The 21,508-nt window shown below is 38.4% G+C and overlaps 1 protein-coding gene across 4 annotated transcripts in view; it reads right to left on the bottom strand.

Annotated features, from left to right (window-relative positions):
* Positions 1-347: 347 nt before the first annotated feature.
* Positions 348-21,508, bottom strand: part of LOC122556583 (transcription factor 7-like 2) — a 243,554-nt gene continuing 222,393 nt past the window's right edge. The window contains exons 11-14 of one of the 4 annotated variants that reach the window (XM_043703434.2): positions 21,325-21,373; positions 17,122-17,194; positions 16,479-16,551; positions 3,240-3,379 (exon numbers count right to left, since the gene is read on the bottom strand). In XM_043703434.2, the coding sequence (XP_043559369.1) occupies positions 16,509-16,551; positions 17,122-17,194; positions 21,325-21,373 (165 nt within the window). In that variant the 3' untranslated portion in view covers positions 3,240-3,379; positions 16,479-16,508. Of the gene's footprint in view, positions 3,380-16,477; positions 16,552-17,121; positions 17,195-21,324; positions 21,374-21,508 lie in introns of those variants that run through there. The other 3 variants (XM_043703431.2, XM_087995270.1, XM_043703435.2) reach the window with 3 other exon arrangements.

Raw genomic sequence — 21,508 nt, 5'->3', positions numbered from 1 at the left:
TGGCTGACCTTGGTAGAAAATGCAACAAGTGAATGTGCACAAACACCAGAGGACTTTGATAGAGTCTGAAGGCAAAAGTTACCTCCAGTGAATCGGAGAGGGGAATGAACTTAGAAAATGGAGATGCCCAGAAGACAATGAAATGTGAAATATCTTCAATCAAGGTCCAATATTTATGTTTAGGGATAATTTGTTTGCTTTGGAAGAGTTGTACATTATTATGTAATAAATTGGGCATTATGAATTCCTCTCAAATTTCTGTCATAAGGTGTTTGACAAAAATGAAAACATATGTGAAGGAATGAAGAAGCATGGAAATCAGACAAGAAATCTATCCATGCTGCAAATTTCAACCAAAATATTTTTTTTATTTTTTTCAGCAAATAGTACAGTTTTCAATGACTTAATAATCTTTTCTGCTTACTTACAATTTTTGGTTATTATCAACATGGATGTGACCATGTGTTACTGGCATTTTGATTGAACTGTAATTATGTTGTTGAAGGGGATACATCTATGTCCCTGAAAGCAGTTTTCTACAAAAATGCAAACAAATCTTGTGTGAATAAAAAGATGCTGACAAGGGTTTGTTGCTCTCTTGTCACTGAGGGTGAAACAATATTCAATCAGAAATATGAAATATTACACTGTTATAAAGCCCTGTCTATATTTCTACTTTTATATTTCCCCCTAAAAATATAACTCAAAAATATTACAACAGCCTGAAATACACACACAGAAAAGCAAAAGCGAGTTTCATATTTATATTTTTTTTTGTTTTTGAATTTTTTATACAAATAGGCAAGAAAATGAAATAATAACAATAAAACTATGCGATTGTTTGAACATTTCAGGGCTTCATAAAAGTAACATCCAGGTCAAATATTGACCTCATTTATCTGTTTGACAGTATAAATGCTAGTTTTTAACTGCCTGCAAAGCAGTCTTTTATTAACAATGGAAAGACCCATCAACCAATGTAATATACATAGAAAGCAATTATTATTTAAAATAAATGTTTTCATATGCTACACTTCAAACAAAAATATCTTTATCGACTCATTTTACTCTTCACTTAGTTTATATATAAACTTTAACATGTGGAAAGGGGGAGAAGTTGGACAAGTGTCAGGCTTGGGTCCAAATCCGGAGCTCATTCGCTTTCCCATAAGGACTGCTACATTAAATGAGATCTAGCAAATTCCACAGTGGTGCTATAATTTAACTTCATATACCTATTGTTTGGTGCAAGCTGTAGGGTAAAGCTCTCCTTTCCAACAAAATGCCGTAATCTGAACTTAAGGAAAGCAACCCCTGTGAATTAGTATGACACTGTTATTTCTCAATGCTTCTCTTTACCAATAGAACCTCATCTAAGAACAACATAACATTTTTACCATATAATTTGATGTACCCTTCTCTTGTGCAGCTGATTAGCTGAAGGAGTTATTGAAGGAAAAGCAAAAGATTCCTCTGAGCTGAGTAGGTACAGATGGGGGAGAACTGACTCCCCTAAAATGATGTAAGATTCTTCACGGAGAGAGGAAAGCATCAATTATGTAACCCTATGAGATCTCCCATTTTCTAACTGAGCCAGTTCATCCCTGGTGATAAGGCTGGAGGGTTCTGATGTCATGCTTCTCTTCAACAGTACCAGCCATGGCACACAGCATGTTGGGGAAAGGAGGAATAAACTCTTGGATATTCACTGTTGCTGATGATCATGCAAATTAATATATCTGAATTTCACTTGGGTGGATTTTAGCAGGTTGGGACAATTCCACAGCCCCTGTTCCAAATTTAATTAACAATCATAGGCATTGAGTTACTGAGATGGGTCACCTCCCTTCTATTAACCCTCCTATTTTAAACCTTGAGGCTTCATTCACTGTAGATTTTTTATTTGATGACCACACAGCAAAGATTTACAAATTTAATGGGACAGTATGTAGCTGTGGGAGTAATCCATCCAAAATTTATAATTAACAAAAAAATCCTAATTTACTGAACTTCAATAAAAATTAGAAACCAGAAGCTCAAACAAAAACAACATTTGTAGATCCATCAAGTTGCATCACATTTCAATAGTAAACTTCTAAATGTTAAGAAATATAAAAAGTAATCAAGTTAGATGCTGTCAATCTCTAGTCTAGGCATTACAAAAATGGTCAGCAGAAATTAGGTACAGTCTTGTCCACTATAATATCAAAGCTTGTTATCTCCCTGTTGTCTTGTTCAATATCATATTTAGTGAAGGGAATATATACCCTGTTGCTGAGTGTAAATGGGAGCTGGGATCATACCCTAGACTAACAAAACCATTTGGAGAAAGTAGCATCTATATTCACCTTTCCTTAAAGGGTAATTATTAATAAGTCCTGTCTATAAAGAAATAATGCTCCCTAGACAAATTGCAGCTACATAAGATTTTATGGTTCATAGGACTGATATAAACTAATGCTTATTAAACTGATCTAGTTAGTGCTGAAAACACCAAATTAGACAGCTCTTGGTTTCAGGGTGAGATTCTGAAGTTTTTCTTTCAGTGCTAACTACTGAAAGATTTCCATGGTTGGATGAATTTATAAGCTCCAAATATGTAAACTGCTTCCATTGCTAAAGGAGGAGAAAAGAAACAGCATACTCCGCCACAGAAAAGTGTGAAGGAGTAATGTGTTTATATATATTGGTATATACAAAGATAAACAGGGGCCCCAGATAAAAGTGCTATGAAATAGCCTGTTTTTTTTTTGTTTAAATGACTATAAATAAACTGTTGGATTATTACAATAGTTTTTGAACTCAATCACAGATGGAACAATCATGATAAAGACTGACAGGAACGCTTAAATGACAACTTGTTTCTATTGTCCAATGTTCCTCGTTGGATAATTTTGAAAGAGCAGAATCAGATTTTGTTGTGTGTCTTGATAGGATGTCAAAATTCAGAATGCTTGTTCTTTGAATGTACACTACACTGGTTGGGCCTGGTTAGAGGCATCATGGAATCTCCACACTCAAGTGCTGGGATGCTACTATTCAATTAGTCAGCATGGTTGAAGTTGCCCATTATCTTGTCATTGCATGCTGATTTGGGATGTTCAGTAAAGCACTATTATATAGATGAGAGTCCAGTGTAGAGTGTATAGAAAGTCCAGTTAGATTTGTGTTAGGCTGGGAATGAGCAGAGAAAGAGACTGTATTTGGCTGTGCTGGTTGCGCTATGTCTGTAGAGTTAGCAAGCGTGGCTGAAGTTTCTGCTGAAGGTTGGAGTGCATTAGAAGGAGGGGAAGGACAGTCCATCACACTTCCATCTGAAGAAACTGGGCTGGAGCACCTGGCTTCTCCTTGTAAGTATCGAATGCACTTCTTTTTCTTCCTAAGGACAGTGAAAGAGTTGCATGTAAATAACTTATAAATATTTTTATCTTTAAATAGCAAATTAATATTGACTTTTCATGACTTAGATTTACCTGTCCATTGAAGAAGCAATGACATAAGACAGCATAAAAGTTTATTAATAAATCATTGGTGCCACAACAATTTGTGTTACAAATATTTTTCTACAATTTTCTCAAATCGTGACTTCCGAATACCAGCCACTCCATTCAGATAAGACGCTATTTTATGGGGGAGGAAAAATGAATAAAGAGTCATTCAATTTTGTTCTCAAGAACTTCCTGTTGTTTGGTTTGAGGCTGAATTAGTATCAAGAGAATTTAGGTTACCTTCTAAAAGTCTGGTATTGGTGTAGTACGTAGCTGAGACCCAAAATGGAAAAAGTGGCTATTGACAAAAGATTATATGATTGTGTTACATTAGATTTCAAAATAATGACAAAAAGTATGGAACTTGGGATTAATAAAATAGCATTTTGAAATGTGAACTCAAGAATGGTATTAATGACAAAAGGACAGAGTTTTAACTGATCAAGGCAATGATTTTTAAATCAGATATCTCTTCTAACACTACAGATATGCATGTAGGACACGTGATTGTCGGCTTTCAACAATGCTATTTTGAAACCAGCCAATGGAAGGTTTCACAAGGCAGTTTTTGCAAACTGATTTACCACACCATTTTTCCTATCTTGATTCCTCTTGAAAATGACAGTCTCTGAGATTCAAAAGGAATCCAATCGTTGGGAATTCTGTGAGAAATCTATCTATCTCACCAAGTTACTGTTACATGTTAAAGTTCTGATGTTTGGTAAGAACATATAATGGTCACTCCTCAGCATTTTTATTGATTTTTCTTTACCTGTGCTCTATCATAGTGCACAGTAATAGAAGATCACATTTTCTCCCAACAGATTTTCTGGTTAAAACTTCTCAAAAAGTAATAGTTAATAAGTGGTTGACAGTGATTTTAAAAATCCATCATAAAATCTTTTAAAAATTTGAAAATGTTTGCTATGATTTCAATTTCATTTTTTGGAGACTTGCATTTTGTAAGATATGTCAATGCTCAGAATAGAACAGATTTTTCACTCTATCAATGGTACCAGCAGGAAACCCTAAGGTTGTTTTGTGATTGTTTAGACACCAAAACTAAGAGGCTAAACTGCCAGCATAGGATTTACTTATGATAAAATGTATCAGTACACCAAAACTGTAGCATTTCAGACTCTGCAGCCATTAAAATTAATCTTGGGTTTGTATTTCATAATTTCAAGGCATATGTGTCAACAATATGTCATAATCACGATGCTGAAAGCTTACCTCTCACAGTAACAGCGTGATGTTTTATTTGTCATACCAGCCATACTTCAAAACATAAGAAAGGACTGAACCAGAAAGTAAGTATCAGTTTACCCTTTATGCCCTGTCCTTCCAGAAACCAAGTACAGCTTAACTGATTAAATCTGACAATGTCATGCCCGTTTCTCCACAGTTAAGAGCAGATTTTGTGGTGTAGCCTCATGCTAGTAGAAATTGGACTGTAACAACCTCAAAATCAGCACAGGCCATTTGTAGCCAGCTGAGAATGAGAACATTCATTCCCAAGTACAAAGGCTGGCTTTCAGCCCAGCTATAAGAGGCAAAAAGAAACACTATACCTCAACATAGTTTGATTTCAAACAAAGAGACATACATTTGAAAGTGGGAAATAAATTCCTAGGCAGTTACACAAGTAACTACTGTACTTACCATCATGCTCATTCTGAAATAACATTTGAAATGATTTTCTAAGATACAACACTTTCACAATTAATATATCTAAAGTAGATGCAACACTACACTTCACTATATTTTAGCCACCACAGTGGTTAGCAATTAGGGACTTTATATATGATTTTACAGAAATGAGTTAATACAAAAGCACAGAGTTCTGCTGAAGGCTGAGTTCCTGGCCATGACACCTAACATGTCTACTGAGCTCCAGAATCCTTATGACTCTACCAAAACCTTACTATGGCTGTAAGTTATTATAGTTGTTATGATTTATTACTGCTAGGAACCATCAAACATTATACAATGTCTGGCAATTAAAAAGAAGTTGCTAAGCATGAAAGGTAACACACAATTAGCTCAATGTAAAATATATGTGTATGAATTATGATGGCTAAGTGGGTAAATGTACCACAGAACTTTGGTACCATGCCGTACCAACAAGACAGATGAGGTTCAAGCCCTGATTAATGTTGGGTTTGTGGAGTTTGGCTGGTTTATTGGTAGAGCTGAAGTAGGACGACTGGCCTCAGTATGTCTGGATGAAAGAAGGAAATGTCAGGAGTGACATTTCTGATCACTAATGTGTGGTCTTAACTGGAAAGTGTCAATTATGGAGGAAGGGCTCGAACTAGTCTGAGATTCTCTCTTATGATTGAATGATCCATCAACATTCATCATCTGGGTTCACTTTTCAAGAAGAACAATTTCTTCAAGATTATCAGAAACTGCATTAATTTATAAGATCAACATCATGACTTAGGCAAAAAAATTGAGAAATTGGGAAAATGAATGAATAAAAGCCATCAAGGGTGGGGGTGGTTATGGGGGGGAATGGTAAACCATAAAACTAATCTAATAAAATAGCATGCAAACAAAAGCCTGTCTGTGTAAAATTTAGTGTCACATTTGACCTTGTGTTGAGCTTCTGACTTCATTTCCAGACATCAGCAAAGCACCCTTCCATTTTTGTAACTTTGACGTAGTCCCTGTCCTAACTCTTCTGCTACAGTAGCCATCATTCATGCTTTTCTTACTGTAGTCATGACCATTCCTGTGTGCTCCTGACTGGTCTCCCAAATTCCCTCTCCATAACTTGAGGTTATCCGATGGTACTGCTGCCCTTGTCTTAATTTGTCCTTTTTCCCCAATCAACTCTATGTCGGCTCCTGGTCAAGCAACTTGTTTACTTTAAAATTGTCATTCTGATTTGCAAATTCTTCCATGACTTAGCCCTTTCCTATCTCTCTAATCTCCTCCAAGTCCACAACCCTGCAAAATATCTGTATTCCTCTAATTCTGGTCATTTTAATAATTCCACTACCGGTGGCATGCCCAAGCCCAAGCTTTAGCGTATCTTCCTTATTTATTCTCTTTCACTCTACTTCACTTTCTACTTTAAAACTCTCCTTAAAACACATTTCTTAGGCCAGAATTTTGGTCATCTAATCTAATATCGCCTCAGGATAGCTCGGTGGCAGACTTTGTTTTATAATGTTCATATGATGCATCTTGGGAAATTTTATTATCTTAAAGGGGCTACATAAATGAAAGTTATTATTGTTGTTACAATCAAATGAAATAATTCAAATGGATTGCACAGCAAATGGGAGTGATACATTTCAAATGTTGGTTTTCAGTTGAAATGAATTGTACCAAATTACCCAGAAGCGGTGCTGTGTTGTTCTATTTATGTATTAGGTGGCTCAGTGATTAGCACTGCTGTCAAGGACCCTGGTTTGATTCCAGGCTCAGACCACTGTCTGTGTGGAATTTGTACATTCGCCCCGTGTCTGCGTGGGTTTCCTCCAGGTGCTCCCACAGTCCAAAGATGTGCAGGTTAGGTGAATTGGCCATGCTAAATTGCTCATAGTGTTCAGAGATGTATAGGTTGGATGCATTAGTCAGGGGAAATGTAGAGTAATAGGGTAGGTGAATGGGTCTGCGTGTGATACTCTTCGCAAGGTATCTTGTGATTAAGAAAGCGAATGCAATGTTGTCTCTTATCTCAAGAGGGTTGGAATATAAAAGCAGAGATGTACTACTAAGACTTTATAAAGCTCTGGTTAGGCCCCATTTGGAGTACTGTGTCCAGTTTTGGTCCCCACACCTCAGGAAGGACATACTGGCACTGGAACGTGTCCAGCGGAGATTCACACGGATGATCCCTGGAATGACAGGTCTAACATATAAGGAACGGCTGAGGATACTGGGATTGTATTCGTTGGAGTTTAGAAGATTAAGGGGAGACTTAATAGAGACGTACAAAATAATACATGGCTTGGAAAAGGTGGATGCTAGGAAATTGTTTCAGTTAAACGAGGAGACTAGGACCCGTGGACACAGCCTTAGAATTAGAGGGGGTCATTTTAGAACAGAAATGCGGAGGCATTTCTTCAGCCAGAGAGTGGTGGGCCTGTGGAATTCATTGCCACCGAGTGCAGTGGAAGCCAGGACGCTAAATGTCTTCAAGGCCGAGATTGATAGATTCTTGTTGTCTCGAGGAATTAAGGGCTACGGGGAGAACGCTGGTAAGTGGAGCTGAAATGCGCATCAGCCATGATTGAATGGCGGAGTGGACTTGATGGGCCGAATGGCCTTACTTCCACTCCTATGTCTTATGGTCTTATGGTCTAAGGTCAGTGTGGATTTGTTGGGCCAAATGGCCTGTTTCCACACTGTTGGGATTCTATGATTCTATGATGAACACTTATTAAACAATTATTCTTAAAGAAGCGGGATTAAATATATTCTACGTAAAATGTATAAAGCTGAATTTTACCAGAAATCGGCTCAGTGTTAATTTTGGACAAGTTTCACCAAGGTTTCTTTCTGTGAGCCTTAGCAAGATTTCTCACGTTATTCTCTGAAACTTGCCTCATTACGTACGAACCACTCCTCTATATCCCCCTGCTCATCCTAAGTTCCCTCTTGGTGCATGTGGAAGTACTTGCCACTGCTGCGATCTCCCAGAATTCTTGCACTGAAGCCATTTTTAAAGCACGGCTATATACCTGGCCAAGGCTTCGAGCCAGCAGTTGTCCTTCACTGTGCACATAGTGGGAGGGGAGCTAAAAAGGAATACTTCTCAGGACACATTAGTGGCACAGCTGACACTTCATTGCAAATACAAGTTCACTTTTGTAAATATATTGATATTTAAGAACCAAGCTACTCAGGTAGCCTGGCTTTAGCCTCATCCTGTTTCAGAACCCTCTCTAAGGGAGTGTTGCTTTCTCCCCCCAGAGCTTAGTCATGCCAACCATTATGCCACACTGTGCACCCATCAAAACTGGGTTGCTTGTGACCATCGGTGATAATCCTTCCCACAGTAGCCCATGTCCACTTTAATCTCCCTGCCTTATACATTGAGTTTCCTCCCTGCACAGTTATTCCCCTCTGTATCCCATCATGATGCTTTCAATCCAGAGACTTAATTTCCCAATATCCCTACCACAGTAGTGGCTCCTTCTAAACCCAGGACTGACTGTGGCACAATGACATGAAACGACAGCCTGACTTGACTGCCCAGACCCATGACTGATCTCTGCAGATGCTTGACTAATTTACCATGATTGATTGTACTGCGTCTGCAGGATTTATGTGGCCTCCTCTCCAGAATGGAATGGTATGGTATGAACCCCCTGACCTTGACCACCTCAAGTGGCTGACTGACTGTGCCCAAGTCCCTTTTGAAATTGACTAACTATGCTGGGATCCCTGGACTGAATGCAAGAACTTTTGCATATAACCAAGTGGAAGGGTATATTGTTAGTCTAAAGCTGGTTACTCCCAGTGACTACATTTTCAATTGTGACTTTTGACTCAGTAAATATGCTTAAGTCAATAAAATCTGCAATACTTGTTGTGTACACAAATAAGTAATCTAATAAGATGATCAGAATAATACATCCTTTTTGAAATAAGTGTCTTTGAATGTTGTCTAAACTGTGCATTTCTGGTTGTCTTGAACATAGCGATTGTTCATTGTAAAACAAAAAGGCTTGTTTGGGCATTTGATCCAATTAAGATCCAATATTTAACATGATCACGGGGTAAAAACAGCTCGTATTTGCCAATTACTCCCCATGAAACTGACAGAAACGTTTGGAGCCTGCGAAAATGGAATGACGCAGATATAGAAAGGTTGCTATCAATGATTCTATGTTCTTCCAAAGGATGCGTTGTTAATTGCTATCAATGGGAAATCTTTGAACTGGTGAAAACTCTCATTATCAATGAACTAGGTCTTGGAAAAAAAATTACCCATTGTTGATTGAAGGGTAACTCAATGCTGAAAGTGCACAAAGTTCATAATTACTGACAAACTCACTGGCTCGGAAAAGCTAATATTATATGTCGGAAGTTGACCATTTTTTTCAAATGATTTAATAATCATTTTTATAAAGTTTGTTTAACTTTAGTTTAACTTTTATGTTAATCCAATCATACTTTATCTCACAGTCTGAAACTTGAAAAGCAATTTGGTGCTTTTAACTTCCTGCTTAGTTGTTAGTGAGAAGATTTTGACTTGACTGGCTGCTTACTCTTGCTAAGCGACATCATTGCAGCTGAATACTTGGAGATCCCTTGACTTGATGCCAGATTTAAACTGCCACTGGGAAAGGGGAATGCACACTACAGAAATTGTTAGATATTTATGTGCAGTTTTAAAAAAATTTTAAGCCAGCAGGAAGCGTAGTTTCTGAAGCAATGAATGTTAATAGGCTGCACACTTTTCATTTATTTCATTCCAAGAGAACCATTATATAGTGATCAGGAATCGGAATCTTATATATGATTTTGATTCCCCTAATACAAAGACAATAATGCTGATTACATAGCCTATCCTTGCTTCCTGAGCTTTGACAACTTCACAATAATCAGATCATAAATGTTGCTTCTTCCTGGTCTTTTGTCTACTGTCATTATTTCCCTCTCAAATCACTTTACAATGTCACGGTAACCCTGCTGTAGTTAGGCTTGCAGCTGTTTTCTTCTGAAATGATACTAAATCATATCACATTTCTAAAGAGGTGGAATTTAATACCCTCCCCCGTGTCAAGTTTGGTAGTTGGAGAATCTTTAATCTGGTGATTGCCAACTTCCCACCTCCACCCTGATTAACTCTGTGGCATGAAGATCCATGGACAACCTTCCCACTCCATTTCCAATTGAGGGCCGTACATGGGCAATTCATTGTAATGACCACTTGGGGGCCTCATCATGCTGCTGCTGGAATTGGTAGGCAGGGGGTTCGCCATGCAGGAAGCATGACAAGGATCCTGGGAGTGAGGGGAAGTCCTTGAGGTGGGGTTGGGGTGATGTTGTGGGGTGCAGATTTGGTTCCTTTTAAATGAGCTACAGGTTTTCACTTTTACTGCCAAACTGGGCACTGAATTCCAGACACCAACCACCTTCTGGGTGAAAAAGCTTTTCCTTCACACCTCCTCTAATTCTTCAACTAATAATTTTAAATCAGTGCCCCCTGGTAATGTACCTTGCTACTAGGAAAAACTAGTCTTCCCCATCTATCTTACGCAAGCCCCTCATTTGTACATCTCAATTAGGTCACTCTTCCGCCTCCACTGTTCTAAGGAAAGCTACCCCAGCCTCTCCAATCGTTCCTCAACACTGCAAGTTTTAAACGTTGGTAACTTTCCTGTAAATGTCCTCCATTGTGTCTCTAGAGCAATTATGTCCTTCCTGTATTGTGATGACCAGAATTGTACACAAATTTTCAGCCATGGCTTAACCAGTATCTTATATAGTTCCAGCATTACATCTTTTGTATTCAATACTTTATCTAATGAAGGAAAGAATCCCATATGCTCATTTAATGACCTTTATTTACCTATCTGCTACCTTCAGAGACCTGTGGATGTGCACTTCAAGATTTCTCACCCCCCTCTAACCCTCTTAATATCCTCCTGTTTATTGTGTATTCTTTTGCTTTGTTTGCTTTTCCCCACATGCATAAACCTTGTACTTCTCCAGATTGAAATCCATTTACCACTGTTCCACTCATTCAATCAACACGATCTCATCATGTAACTAGCAGTCATCCTCTTCACCATCAACTAACTGACTAATTTTGTGTCATAGAACATAGAACGTTACAGTGCAGTACAGGCCGTTCGGCCCTTGATGTCGCACCAGCTGTGATATTAATCTGATGCCCATCTAACCTACACCGTTCCATTATTATCCACATCTATGTCTAATTCCCATTTAAATGCCTTTAACATCGGCGAGTCTACTACTGTTGCAGGCAGGCCGTTCCATGCCCCTATTATTCTCTGTATAAAGAAGCTACCCCTGATATCTGTCCTAAATCTATCACCCCACAATTTAAAGCTATATCCCCTTGTGTTAGCCTTCACCATCTGAGGAAAAAGGCTCTCACCGTCCATCCTATCTAACCCTCTGATTATCTTATACGTCTCGATTAAGTCACCTCTCAACCTTCTTCTCTCCAGTGAAAACAGCTTCAGTTCCCTCAGCCTTTCCTCGTAAGACCTTCCTTCCATACCAGGCAATTTCCTAATAAATCACCTCTGAACCCTTTCCAAAGCTTCCACATGCTTCCTGTAATGTGGTGACAAGAACTGTACACAATACTCCAGGTGCGGCCTTACCAGTGTCTTGTACAGCTGAAGCATGATCTCGTGCTCCAAAACTCAATCCTCCTACCAATAAATGGCAACACACCTAATGCCTTCTTAACAACCCAGCAATGTGGGTGGCAACTAGATACTGAGATCTCTCTATTCAACTACACTGCCAAGAATTTTACCATTAGCCCAGTACTCTGCATTCCTGTTACTTCTACCAAAGTGAACTACCTCACACTTTTCCGCATTAAACTATATCTACCACTTCTCAGCCCAGCTCTGCATCTTATCTATGGCCCTCTATAACCCACAACATCCTTTGGCACTATCCACAATTCTGCCTACCTTAATATCATCCGCAAATTTACTAACCCATCCTTCTACGCCCACATCCAGATCATTTATAAAAATGACAAACAGCAATGGCCCCAAAACAGATCCTTGCAGCACACCACTGGTAACGGAGCTCTAGGATGAACATTTCCCATCAACTACCAACTTCTGTCTTATTTCAGCTAGCCAATTTCTGATCCAAACCACTAAATCACCTTCAATCCCAAAACTCCGTTTTTTGTGGAATAGCCTACTGTGTGGACCTTATGAAATGCCTTATTAAAGTTCATATAGACCACATCAACCGCTTTACAGGTAACATCTGTTTTGTTACCTTCTTGAAGAACTCAATAAGGTTAGTTAGGCACAACCTACCCCTCATAAAACTGTGTTGACTATCCCTAATCAAATTATTCCTTTCCAGATGATTACAAATTCTATCTCTTATAACCCTTTCCAATACCTTACCCACAACCGAAGTGAGGCTCACTGGCCTATAATTACCAGGGTTGTCCCGACTCCCCTTTTTGAACAAGGAACAACATTTGCTACCCTTCAGTCTTCTGGCACTACTCCTGTCAGCAATGATGACATAAAAATCAAAACCAAAGGCTCTGCAATCTCCTCCCTGGTTTCCCAGAGAATCCCAGGATAAATCCCATCTGGCCCAGGGGTCTTATCTATTTTCAGATCTTCCAAAATCGCTAAAACCTCCTCTTTGTCCACCACAATCCCATCTAATTTAGTAGCCTGTATCTCAGTATTCTCACTAACATTGCTCTTTTCCAATGTGAAGACTGGGGATTTCCCAATTTTGCCTCCCACATTTGGATCTGTGTAATTAATATACACCAGTAACAGTAGGGACATAATGCCAAGTGCTGTGGAACACCTATGGGAACCATTTTCATTTCACAAAAGTGTAGGTTGACCATTACCCTTTTATTTCCTGTCACGTAGCTAATTTTAAACCCAACCACCCATATGCTCCTGTATCCAATGGGCTTTATTTTTTCTGACCAGTATGCTATGCGGCACCCTATCAAATATCTTATTAAAATTCATGCAAAGTCCACTGCAATACCTTTATCAATCCTTCTTGTTCCTGCCTCAAACACTGCAAATTAGTATGATGCAAACCTCATTTAACAAAACCATGCTGACAAACCCTGATTAATCCATGCCTTTTCAAGAAAGAGTTGATCCTATTAATATTGATTCTCTTACCTTACCATAGGTAAGGTAGACAGACCTATATCATATAGCCTATAATCATATGACCTATCATTTGCATCCTCTCTGCATGGGGTACAATGTTTGCAGACCTCCAATCTTCTGGTGCCTTACCTGCATTGAGTGAGGATTGGAAAATGATCCTCAGAGCATCCGTGTTTTCCTACCTGGCTTTCTTTAACAGGATACAATTCATTCAGCATTAGAGATTTATGATCAGCCATGATCATATTGAATGACAGAACAAGCTCGAAGGGCTGAATAGCCTACCCCTTTTCTATTTTTCTATGTTTCTGTGCTACCAGAGGAATACCACAGGCATTAATGATGGAGCCTCAACTACTTACAATCTACATCAATATCTTGGTTGAAGGGACTGAATGTAAATTTGTTGATGACAATAAAGATAGATAGGAAAATAACATGTCAACAGTACATAAAAAGGTCTACTAAGGGATTTAGATAGGCTAATTGAGTGGGCAAAGGTTTGGCAGAAACAGTATAAGAGAAAATGTGCAATTATCCACTTTGACAGCTGGAAAAGTTACATACGTACATTTGAATAGAGAGATGCTTTCGAACTCAATGTACAGAGTTATCTGGGTGTCCTGGTATATGAATCATAAAGTTACTATGCAGATATTGCTACTGATTAGGAAGGCAAATGGAATTTTGCTATTTACTGTAAGGGGAATACAGTATTAAAATAGGGAGACTTTGCTGCAGCTGTGTAGTGCTTTGGTGAGATTGCATTAAATATTGTGTAAAGTTTTGGTCTCCCCGCCTAAGAAAGAATGTAATTGCAATAGAAGCAGTTCTGAGTAGATTGCTGGAATGAAGAGGTTATCTTATGAAGGAAGTTATGAAGAAATATATAAGATCCTGAGGAAACTTGGCAAGTTGGATGCTGAGATGACTTTTTTCCCCTTTTCAGGGAGTCTAGACAGGTGAGGGAGAAATTCAAGGGTTTCCCATTTAAGACTGAGATAAGGAGATAAGGTGTTTTGTTTCTCTCAGAGGGTCAACTGATAGTAGAATTCTCTTCCCTGGCCAGCAGAGGAGACTTGATCATTGAAATCAGGGAATAATTTTTCACCAAAGTTAGAGAAAATATGGAATTTTCTTCTCCCAAACTATGTTAGCCTAAGATTAAAAGATAAATATAATTAATGCACAGAGAAGTCAGGTTTCAATTCAATAGTAGAACAGGCTTTAAAAGGCTGGACATGTATGTGGCCACACATTGTACCACAGTCATCGCAAATGATCATTGATGTTGTGGAAATTTAGGGCTGAATTTTCATCTGAGCTTGAGAAAATCCAACCGGTGCATCTTCATAGTTCAATGCTCAATTAATCCATGTCTCTTTCACCCAGGGGTTGGATGTGAAGTGCATATTGTGAGCAAAAGTACAATGCTTTACAATGTGAATGCAAAGGAGTGCTGTAGCAGCACATCAACCTAGCAGCACTGCTCCCAGCATTATACAGAGACCCCTAAATCTCACTCAATTCACCCATGTCAATCCATACCATCTCAAAATTTCTTGCACCACCTCACATTCTCCTAATCTGCTCACAAACTTCATACCACCTTGTGCCTCCTCGGATTCCCCTGTGCCATCAATGGAAGAGAGCAGTTTTAAACCTTTTGTTTCCTACCTTCATAAACAGGCATATTTTTTAAAACAGCCAGAACAGTCCAATCAAATCAGATCATAAAAGCTTGATAGCAAAGGATATTTTTAAAAAAGTTTTATATTATGGCACTATCTCAATTGGAAACTCACTATAATCCATGTAAACAATTGCACAATAGTGTTCAAGGTAAGGGTAAATTTACCTTTGTACGACACACTCTGACAATGTATCTCTGCATTACAACTCATTTACAATACAGCACCTTATAGTGACATTTGAAAGTGTCTAAAACTTTTACACTTACCTTTTTGAATGTCCAGACTCTTCCCCAGTCTTACCATTTTCATCACAAACTGTCAAATCTGTTGTGCTATTAATGGACTTTCAAGACCTAACGCTTGCTGAAGATCATTCTGTGCATGAGGAAATCCAATTTTTGTTCTCCATTTATAAGGGGAAACCTGACCTAGGTGGAGACTGCTTGGGAGGAACACGTGTGTGTTTTGCACACTAAGCATTTCTGATTTGCAGAAAATGCCAAGGAAAATGGTGTGGAGTCTTGAATCTGAAGGAAAATTGGATTTCATCCCAAAAAACACAAGATTTTTATTTGCGCACCAAAACATGCCACTGGAGTCAGCAAAGGTTTGCAGCACATAATGTGTGATGTTCCCTGCTCACTTAAACTTAACCAGAAAAAACCTGACAATAATCATTCATAGACACCTAGACAGTTACACAGCTGTTGAATATATTTTTAACTGTCATATCATAAGGAGAGCAGTAACAATGCCTGACTACTTAACATAAAATGTTTCTCCTGGAATGGAAATGAAAGAGCAGAAAGGTGCCATTGCTACCTGAGATGAAAAGAATGAATACGATGAATAGCATGCTATCCTTCCACAAAAAAACGCAATTGCTTTTCCTATTTTACTGAAGCTCCAGTAAATTTCCGTGAAGAGAGAATTGTATTTATATGAACAGGTTTTTTTTAAATGGGTGTTAAATACATTCCTCACGTGTTAAGCTCCTACCTTCTAGATCTAGTCCTATAAATTTGTTAATTTATTTAAAATGGTCCATTTTCCCTTCCATCTTCACACCACTCCTAAACAGTGCCATCTGAGTCCATGGTGAGACTGTGAACAATTACATTGAAGGAAGGTCATCATCATGAGAACTTCTTTGGCAAACCCTTTTCTTTCCTACTTGTTTGCAAGAATAGGTCCTGTGACCTAATTTGTTATCAATATCGAGTTAGCATTTGAGCACAATGTCACCATGATGGAATTGACATGGATGGATCTCTTCTAACTTACATCACTTCTCCCACTTAAACAAGAAAATTGTGTGCCAAATGCTGTCTCCATAAAGGTGACCTTCTTCGATGAAGCCTCTACAGAACAGGTAAGAGAAGTTTTGTCAAAAAATTGTTATTATAAAAAAATGTCAAGCCCGTTAAAGATAGAGTAATTATGGGTACCTGCAGAGGAGGCACCGCATCTATTGCAGATCAAGTTCGAACAATGGGCGACACATCATTGCGGTGTTTGAATCTGTTAGTGTGAAGTAAACAAAAACAACAATAGAGGAACACAATTTTTAAAAGAAATGGAGTTAGTATGCAATCCAGGTCAGCCAGAGAAGCAACCGCAGCTCCACACAGAATATTCAACCAGGAGAGAGAATATGGGCTTCAAAGAGATTGCATTGCTTTTTCATATGTTGCAGGCCCTTTTAGACTGTTTCTCAAAACTATTAATTTGTTTGAACAAGAGACTCTGCCCTAAAGAAGGTACCTGGCACAACACTTTTTGAAAGGTGAATTGAAATAATATACAATAGTATGGCCACAAAATCAAGATGGTGGCAGAGTTCTGTGGTATTGTGGTTCTTAGCTCGTCTGTCTTGAATGTAATTTGCTTAAAATGCCTTGAAGTGGTGCAGCAAAGTTAAAAGACAGGTGAGCTTATCATTGTGCCCAACACAATGTAATACTGCCTCTGAAATATTTGCATTCGATTTGATATCGGCTGTGCTTTATCTGCAGGTCTTGCAAATCTGAAAGAAGAGGCACCTGGCAAGAAGAATGGCTAAAGCAGAGTGTTAGGCAACAAAATACACACCTGCAAGGGCCGCACCAGTCTGTCCGTTGGTCAAGGCCAAAGCGTGCCCGGCATTTCTTAGGAGAGCTTGGATCTGAACAAATAAAACAAAAAGAAACAAAAAAAAAGCAGAACATGTGGCAAGGATGGGCAAGGAAGGCATGAAAAATGATAGAAAAAAAAGCAAAGAAAAGCAATAGATGTTATAGCAACTGTTACAATAATTGAACAAAGTTATTTGACACAACAGAGTCAATTTGAAGGTTGTTTTAGTAAGGCAAACATTTTACTTATTAAGCAGAGTGCATGTGCTTTTTACTACATATAAAGATGCTGAATTAAACAAACACAAAAGGTGTTATGAAATTAATATTAAAAAAAAGAGGAAAGCAAAAAACCTCCATGTTTGCAGAGAGGATGCTACAGTATTCAGATAAAGCAGAGTTTTGCTAGAATGAAGGAAATCACTCAAAGCTGAAACTAACCCTTCAAAGCTGGCCACCTCCCGACTGTCATGAGAAATTGTTAAATCGATATGTGTCTTGGTGCTTCAGTGTGTAAATGTCTGGCAGGCACTGACCCATACAATGTAGGAATATCTCAGGTTTGATAGCTAGCTTGCCAATCTTGGGCAGGAAGAGTGGTACAACTTGTTGGGCAATGAATGAAAGGAATAAACTTGGCTGCACTGTCTAGATTAATTGCTTCTTGGAAAATAAATAGATTTGAACATCAGACAGGGAGTGGTCAGACTGAGATACACATGTTCGTATGATCTGAAACAAAGCAGGTTAACATAAAGAACTGCCACTTGAGTGAGATGTAATGTAATGTCATTTTTTGACAAAAGGGCAAAATTGGAATGAAGAAGTAATGCTAACAAAATTGAGTTCTATTTCTTGTAAACGGATTCTTCCAGAAAAAAAGTAATGTCTTTCATTATTCAAAATGTGAATGTAGCCCGCTGACAATATTAACGCTTTACCAATCCTTCTAACACCCGTGACATTCTGATTTCTCATTAATTCTATTAGTGGTTGATAAAATCATAAGTAAGCAGAAGAATAGGCCATTCGACTCCGTTAACCTGCTTCACCATTCAACAAGGTCAAGTCTGATCTGACTGTGTCCTTAAATCCACTTTCCTGCCTGCTCTTTATAACAACACTCCCTCGTCATTAAAAGAATTGTCTGACTCAGCCTTGAATATACTCGATGACTAGCCTCCACTGTGGAAAAGAATTTCCAAAGACTAATGATTGTCTGAGAGAAAAAGAATCCTCTTCACCTTAAATGGGAGACCCTTATTTTTAAGGTATTCCCTGAAACCCATTCAAAATGACAGCTGCAGAATTGTCTGTGGTATACTTGGAAGAACAGTGACAGTGTTTTTAAAATCTTCCTGTACACCTTTTCTTTTCCTATTTTATCGTAATTATATGTACTTCAGACTACATGGCCACCTTATTAGGATTTTTCATGTTTTAAACCATCTCTGAAGGAAAGAACAGCTTGCGCATGCAGTTCATTCTAACTGGAAAAATTGCACATGCAGCCTAATTCTATAAATGGAAATGTTTAGTAAGACTAAAAACAAAATAAAATAGCAATATGAGCCAAACCACAAATACCAAAGAAGCCGAGCAACAACCTTGCTTCTTTTTGAAGTGTCATTTTCTATATTCATCAAATCCTGGCCATCAAAGTTCGATCAATGATTTCGGAGAACTGGGTAATATTATCTTAAAAGTCCGAATTAAATATGTGAGTGATGCTTGCTTTTTATTGATGAGAGTATTTTCATCATGAAGACCTTCCTTCATTTTTGGAGAGAGGCTTAACAGCAGGATTGATTTTTCTTTCTAACAGTGTGTATTTGCTATTATTTGTCCCTGTTCCTTCCATTTTCTGTGGACTTGCCTGTATGTGTATACTTGTGCTTTAGCGACCCTTTGGCTGTAAATATTCTTGTTCATGAATCCATGGGGATATATTCATTTCAAAAAGTAGGCGTCCTTGGGTTGCTGAAGCTATGTGCCTCATTTTTATGTTTCATATTGAAACTAACTCTGCTCTGCTGGGTTCCTGACCCTTGGGAAATCCAGCTGCCACAGGGAGAGAAAGTTCGCTGGATCAAGGAGGTAGCACCTTTTTCCTTACCACTTGATATAGCATACCTGCATCATAAAACATTTGCGATCTGAACCTACACCCCACCTAACCTTCTGAACCTGCTCCTGGAACCTTACTGAGGAGTCTGTCTCACAATCTCCATTAGGTCTCTCACCTTCCCTCTTCCATCCCATGTGGACAGAAACCTCCCACTATCCCCCATCAATCCGAGCTCTGATTTATCTGGTCCTGTATTTCTCATCTGACTGGGAGCTATGGCTGAAATCCAACTCACAAACCCATCAGTGATATCACATGCAAGGGTGAAGGGGAGCTGCAATGTCCGAGTTTCTTACACCCTACCGGGGGTCTCCCTTTCATCAGCTAACACCCACCCTAACTGACTGTGTTGGATCAAAAGGTTAAAGTCCTCCTTCCACACACAGAACACAGAACTTAAAACATTACAGCGCAGTACAGGCCCTTTGGCCCTCGATGTTGCACTGACTTGTGAAGCCAATCTGAAGCCCATCCAACCTACACTATTCCATTCTCATCCATATGTTTATCCAATTACCATTTAAATGCCCTTAACGTTGGCGTGTCTACTACTGCTTCTTTGTGCGTATTGCATGGTTGACTGTTTGCAGTTTGTGTTATGCCTGTTTGTTTGTGTGTGCCTGTCTCTAACTGTGGGACTGTTCGTCCTGTGTTCGCCTGTGCAAGGTTTAACATTGTGAGAAGTGTCAGCACCATAGGTGCTTTTTAAAGCTTTCTTCTTTCATTTTAGAGGCAGAGTCTCTTTTTCAATTTTGGTTTTCTGTCTGAAAAGTTTGTTTCAAGGTACATTGTAATACTTTTACTGTTCATGAAAGAACCCACAGGATTTCTGAACAAGCTCTGCTTATAATTTTCAGAAGATTACTCCCACCACGCCCCTCACTGACCAACAAATAAAACTGTTTGCAAATGGCATCCTCTCAAGTTACATATACCAAATAAATCTAAAATATTCTAAAACAGGGAATTATAGAAGACACTCAAATTTAGTCCTTAGGGTATATAGTAATCAAATACAAAGACACTGAATATTTCTGTGTTAAAGGACAAGTTAAGTGAACATTCATGATGAGCCCTTTTGTCAAAGATGCACCACCGAAAAACTTAAATCATCTTGAAATGTTTTATCATGATGGAGATGATACACAGCCCTTCTGGCTTATTTGCATTTTCAAACAGGAAGAAAAGTTATCCAGATATTTATGGGGCTGGGCGAGTCGGATTTTCACTTTTCCTTGGGTAGAACATAGAGTGAAAATTAAGTGGTAAAGACTGTACGGATGCAATTAAGCTCAGCTGAATCCCCTTCCATTTTTGAAAGGTGAGCTTCAATAAGATGTGAAATCCTCTTCATTCAGGTTTCTCTCTGTGCTCCCCTCTGCCTCCTTCAAAAGCACAGAGTGCCCTAGCAAAAGTTCTGTAATAAATCAATGCAGGGGTTGATGCTACAACATAGTGATAACCAATTCTCTTTCTCACTCTCAGATCCGAGCAGCCACTGTCCTTTGACACAGTGACATATGCATCTTTCAATTCTTGCTAGAATGATCACAAGAAGTTAAAACCTTAAAATAAAGCTTCCTATGTAAACCATGTAATGATTATCTTACAAAGAACCCAAACACTTTGGAGTTTATTTCAAGTCTGTCACATTTTTATGGGTTCAAAATATAGGCAAATAGTTCAAATGAACTTCAGTGATTTATAATTTCAGAATATACTTGCCCTTCTTTAGCACTGGATGGACCCGTAGAAAACTCCTATTTGCTGCATGTTACTGCAAATGCATTTTATGTCTACTGTAGTGTAGTTATGGTATGCATTAGCAAATTGGTCTGAAATTCTACAGGCTGCTATTTTAATGAAGGCTTTAAACATTAGTGAAATGGTTGACTTGTTTGATAAAATGAAAGTTTAAGAAATATCCTTAATACAATAGCTTGGCAATACTGCATACTGCGATTCATCCCATGATTTCATGTTGCGGTTGAATGAGATGCACAGTCATAGGTGAACAACAAACACATGTTATGACATGAAAAATCTCCATACCTGGATCAGAGTCTTGCTGTTTTTCTCTTTTCCTTCTTTTCTTTTTACCCTACAATAAATAATTTCCAACATAATCAAGTCTATTTATCGAAGACACAAGATACTAAACATTTCTAGTCTTTTGGGCATTCTTAAAAACTGCTTATTGTTTTTATTAATGGCAAGGCTCTCATTTTGTAGGAGT

The sequence above is a fragment of the Chiloscyllium plagiosum genome, unplaced genomic scaffold, assembly GCF_037043375.1.
Source record: "Chiloscyllium plagiosum isolate Xiang-an unplaced genomic scaffold, Cpla_swu_hap1 HiC_scaffold_16, whole genome shotgun sequence".
Taxonomy (NCBI): Eukaryota; Metazoa; Chordata; class Chondrichthyes; order Orectolobiformes; family Hemiscylliidae; genus Chiloscyllium; species Chiloscyllium plagiosum.
The sequence above is the reverse complement of the archived record's forward strand: the minus strand, read 5'-3'. Positions and strand labels throughout refer to the sequence as shown.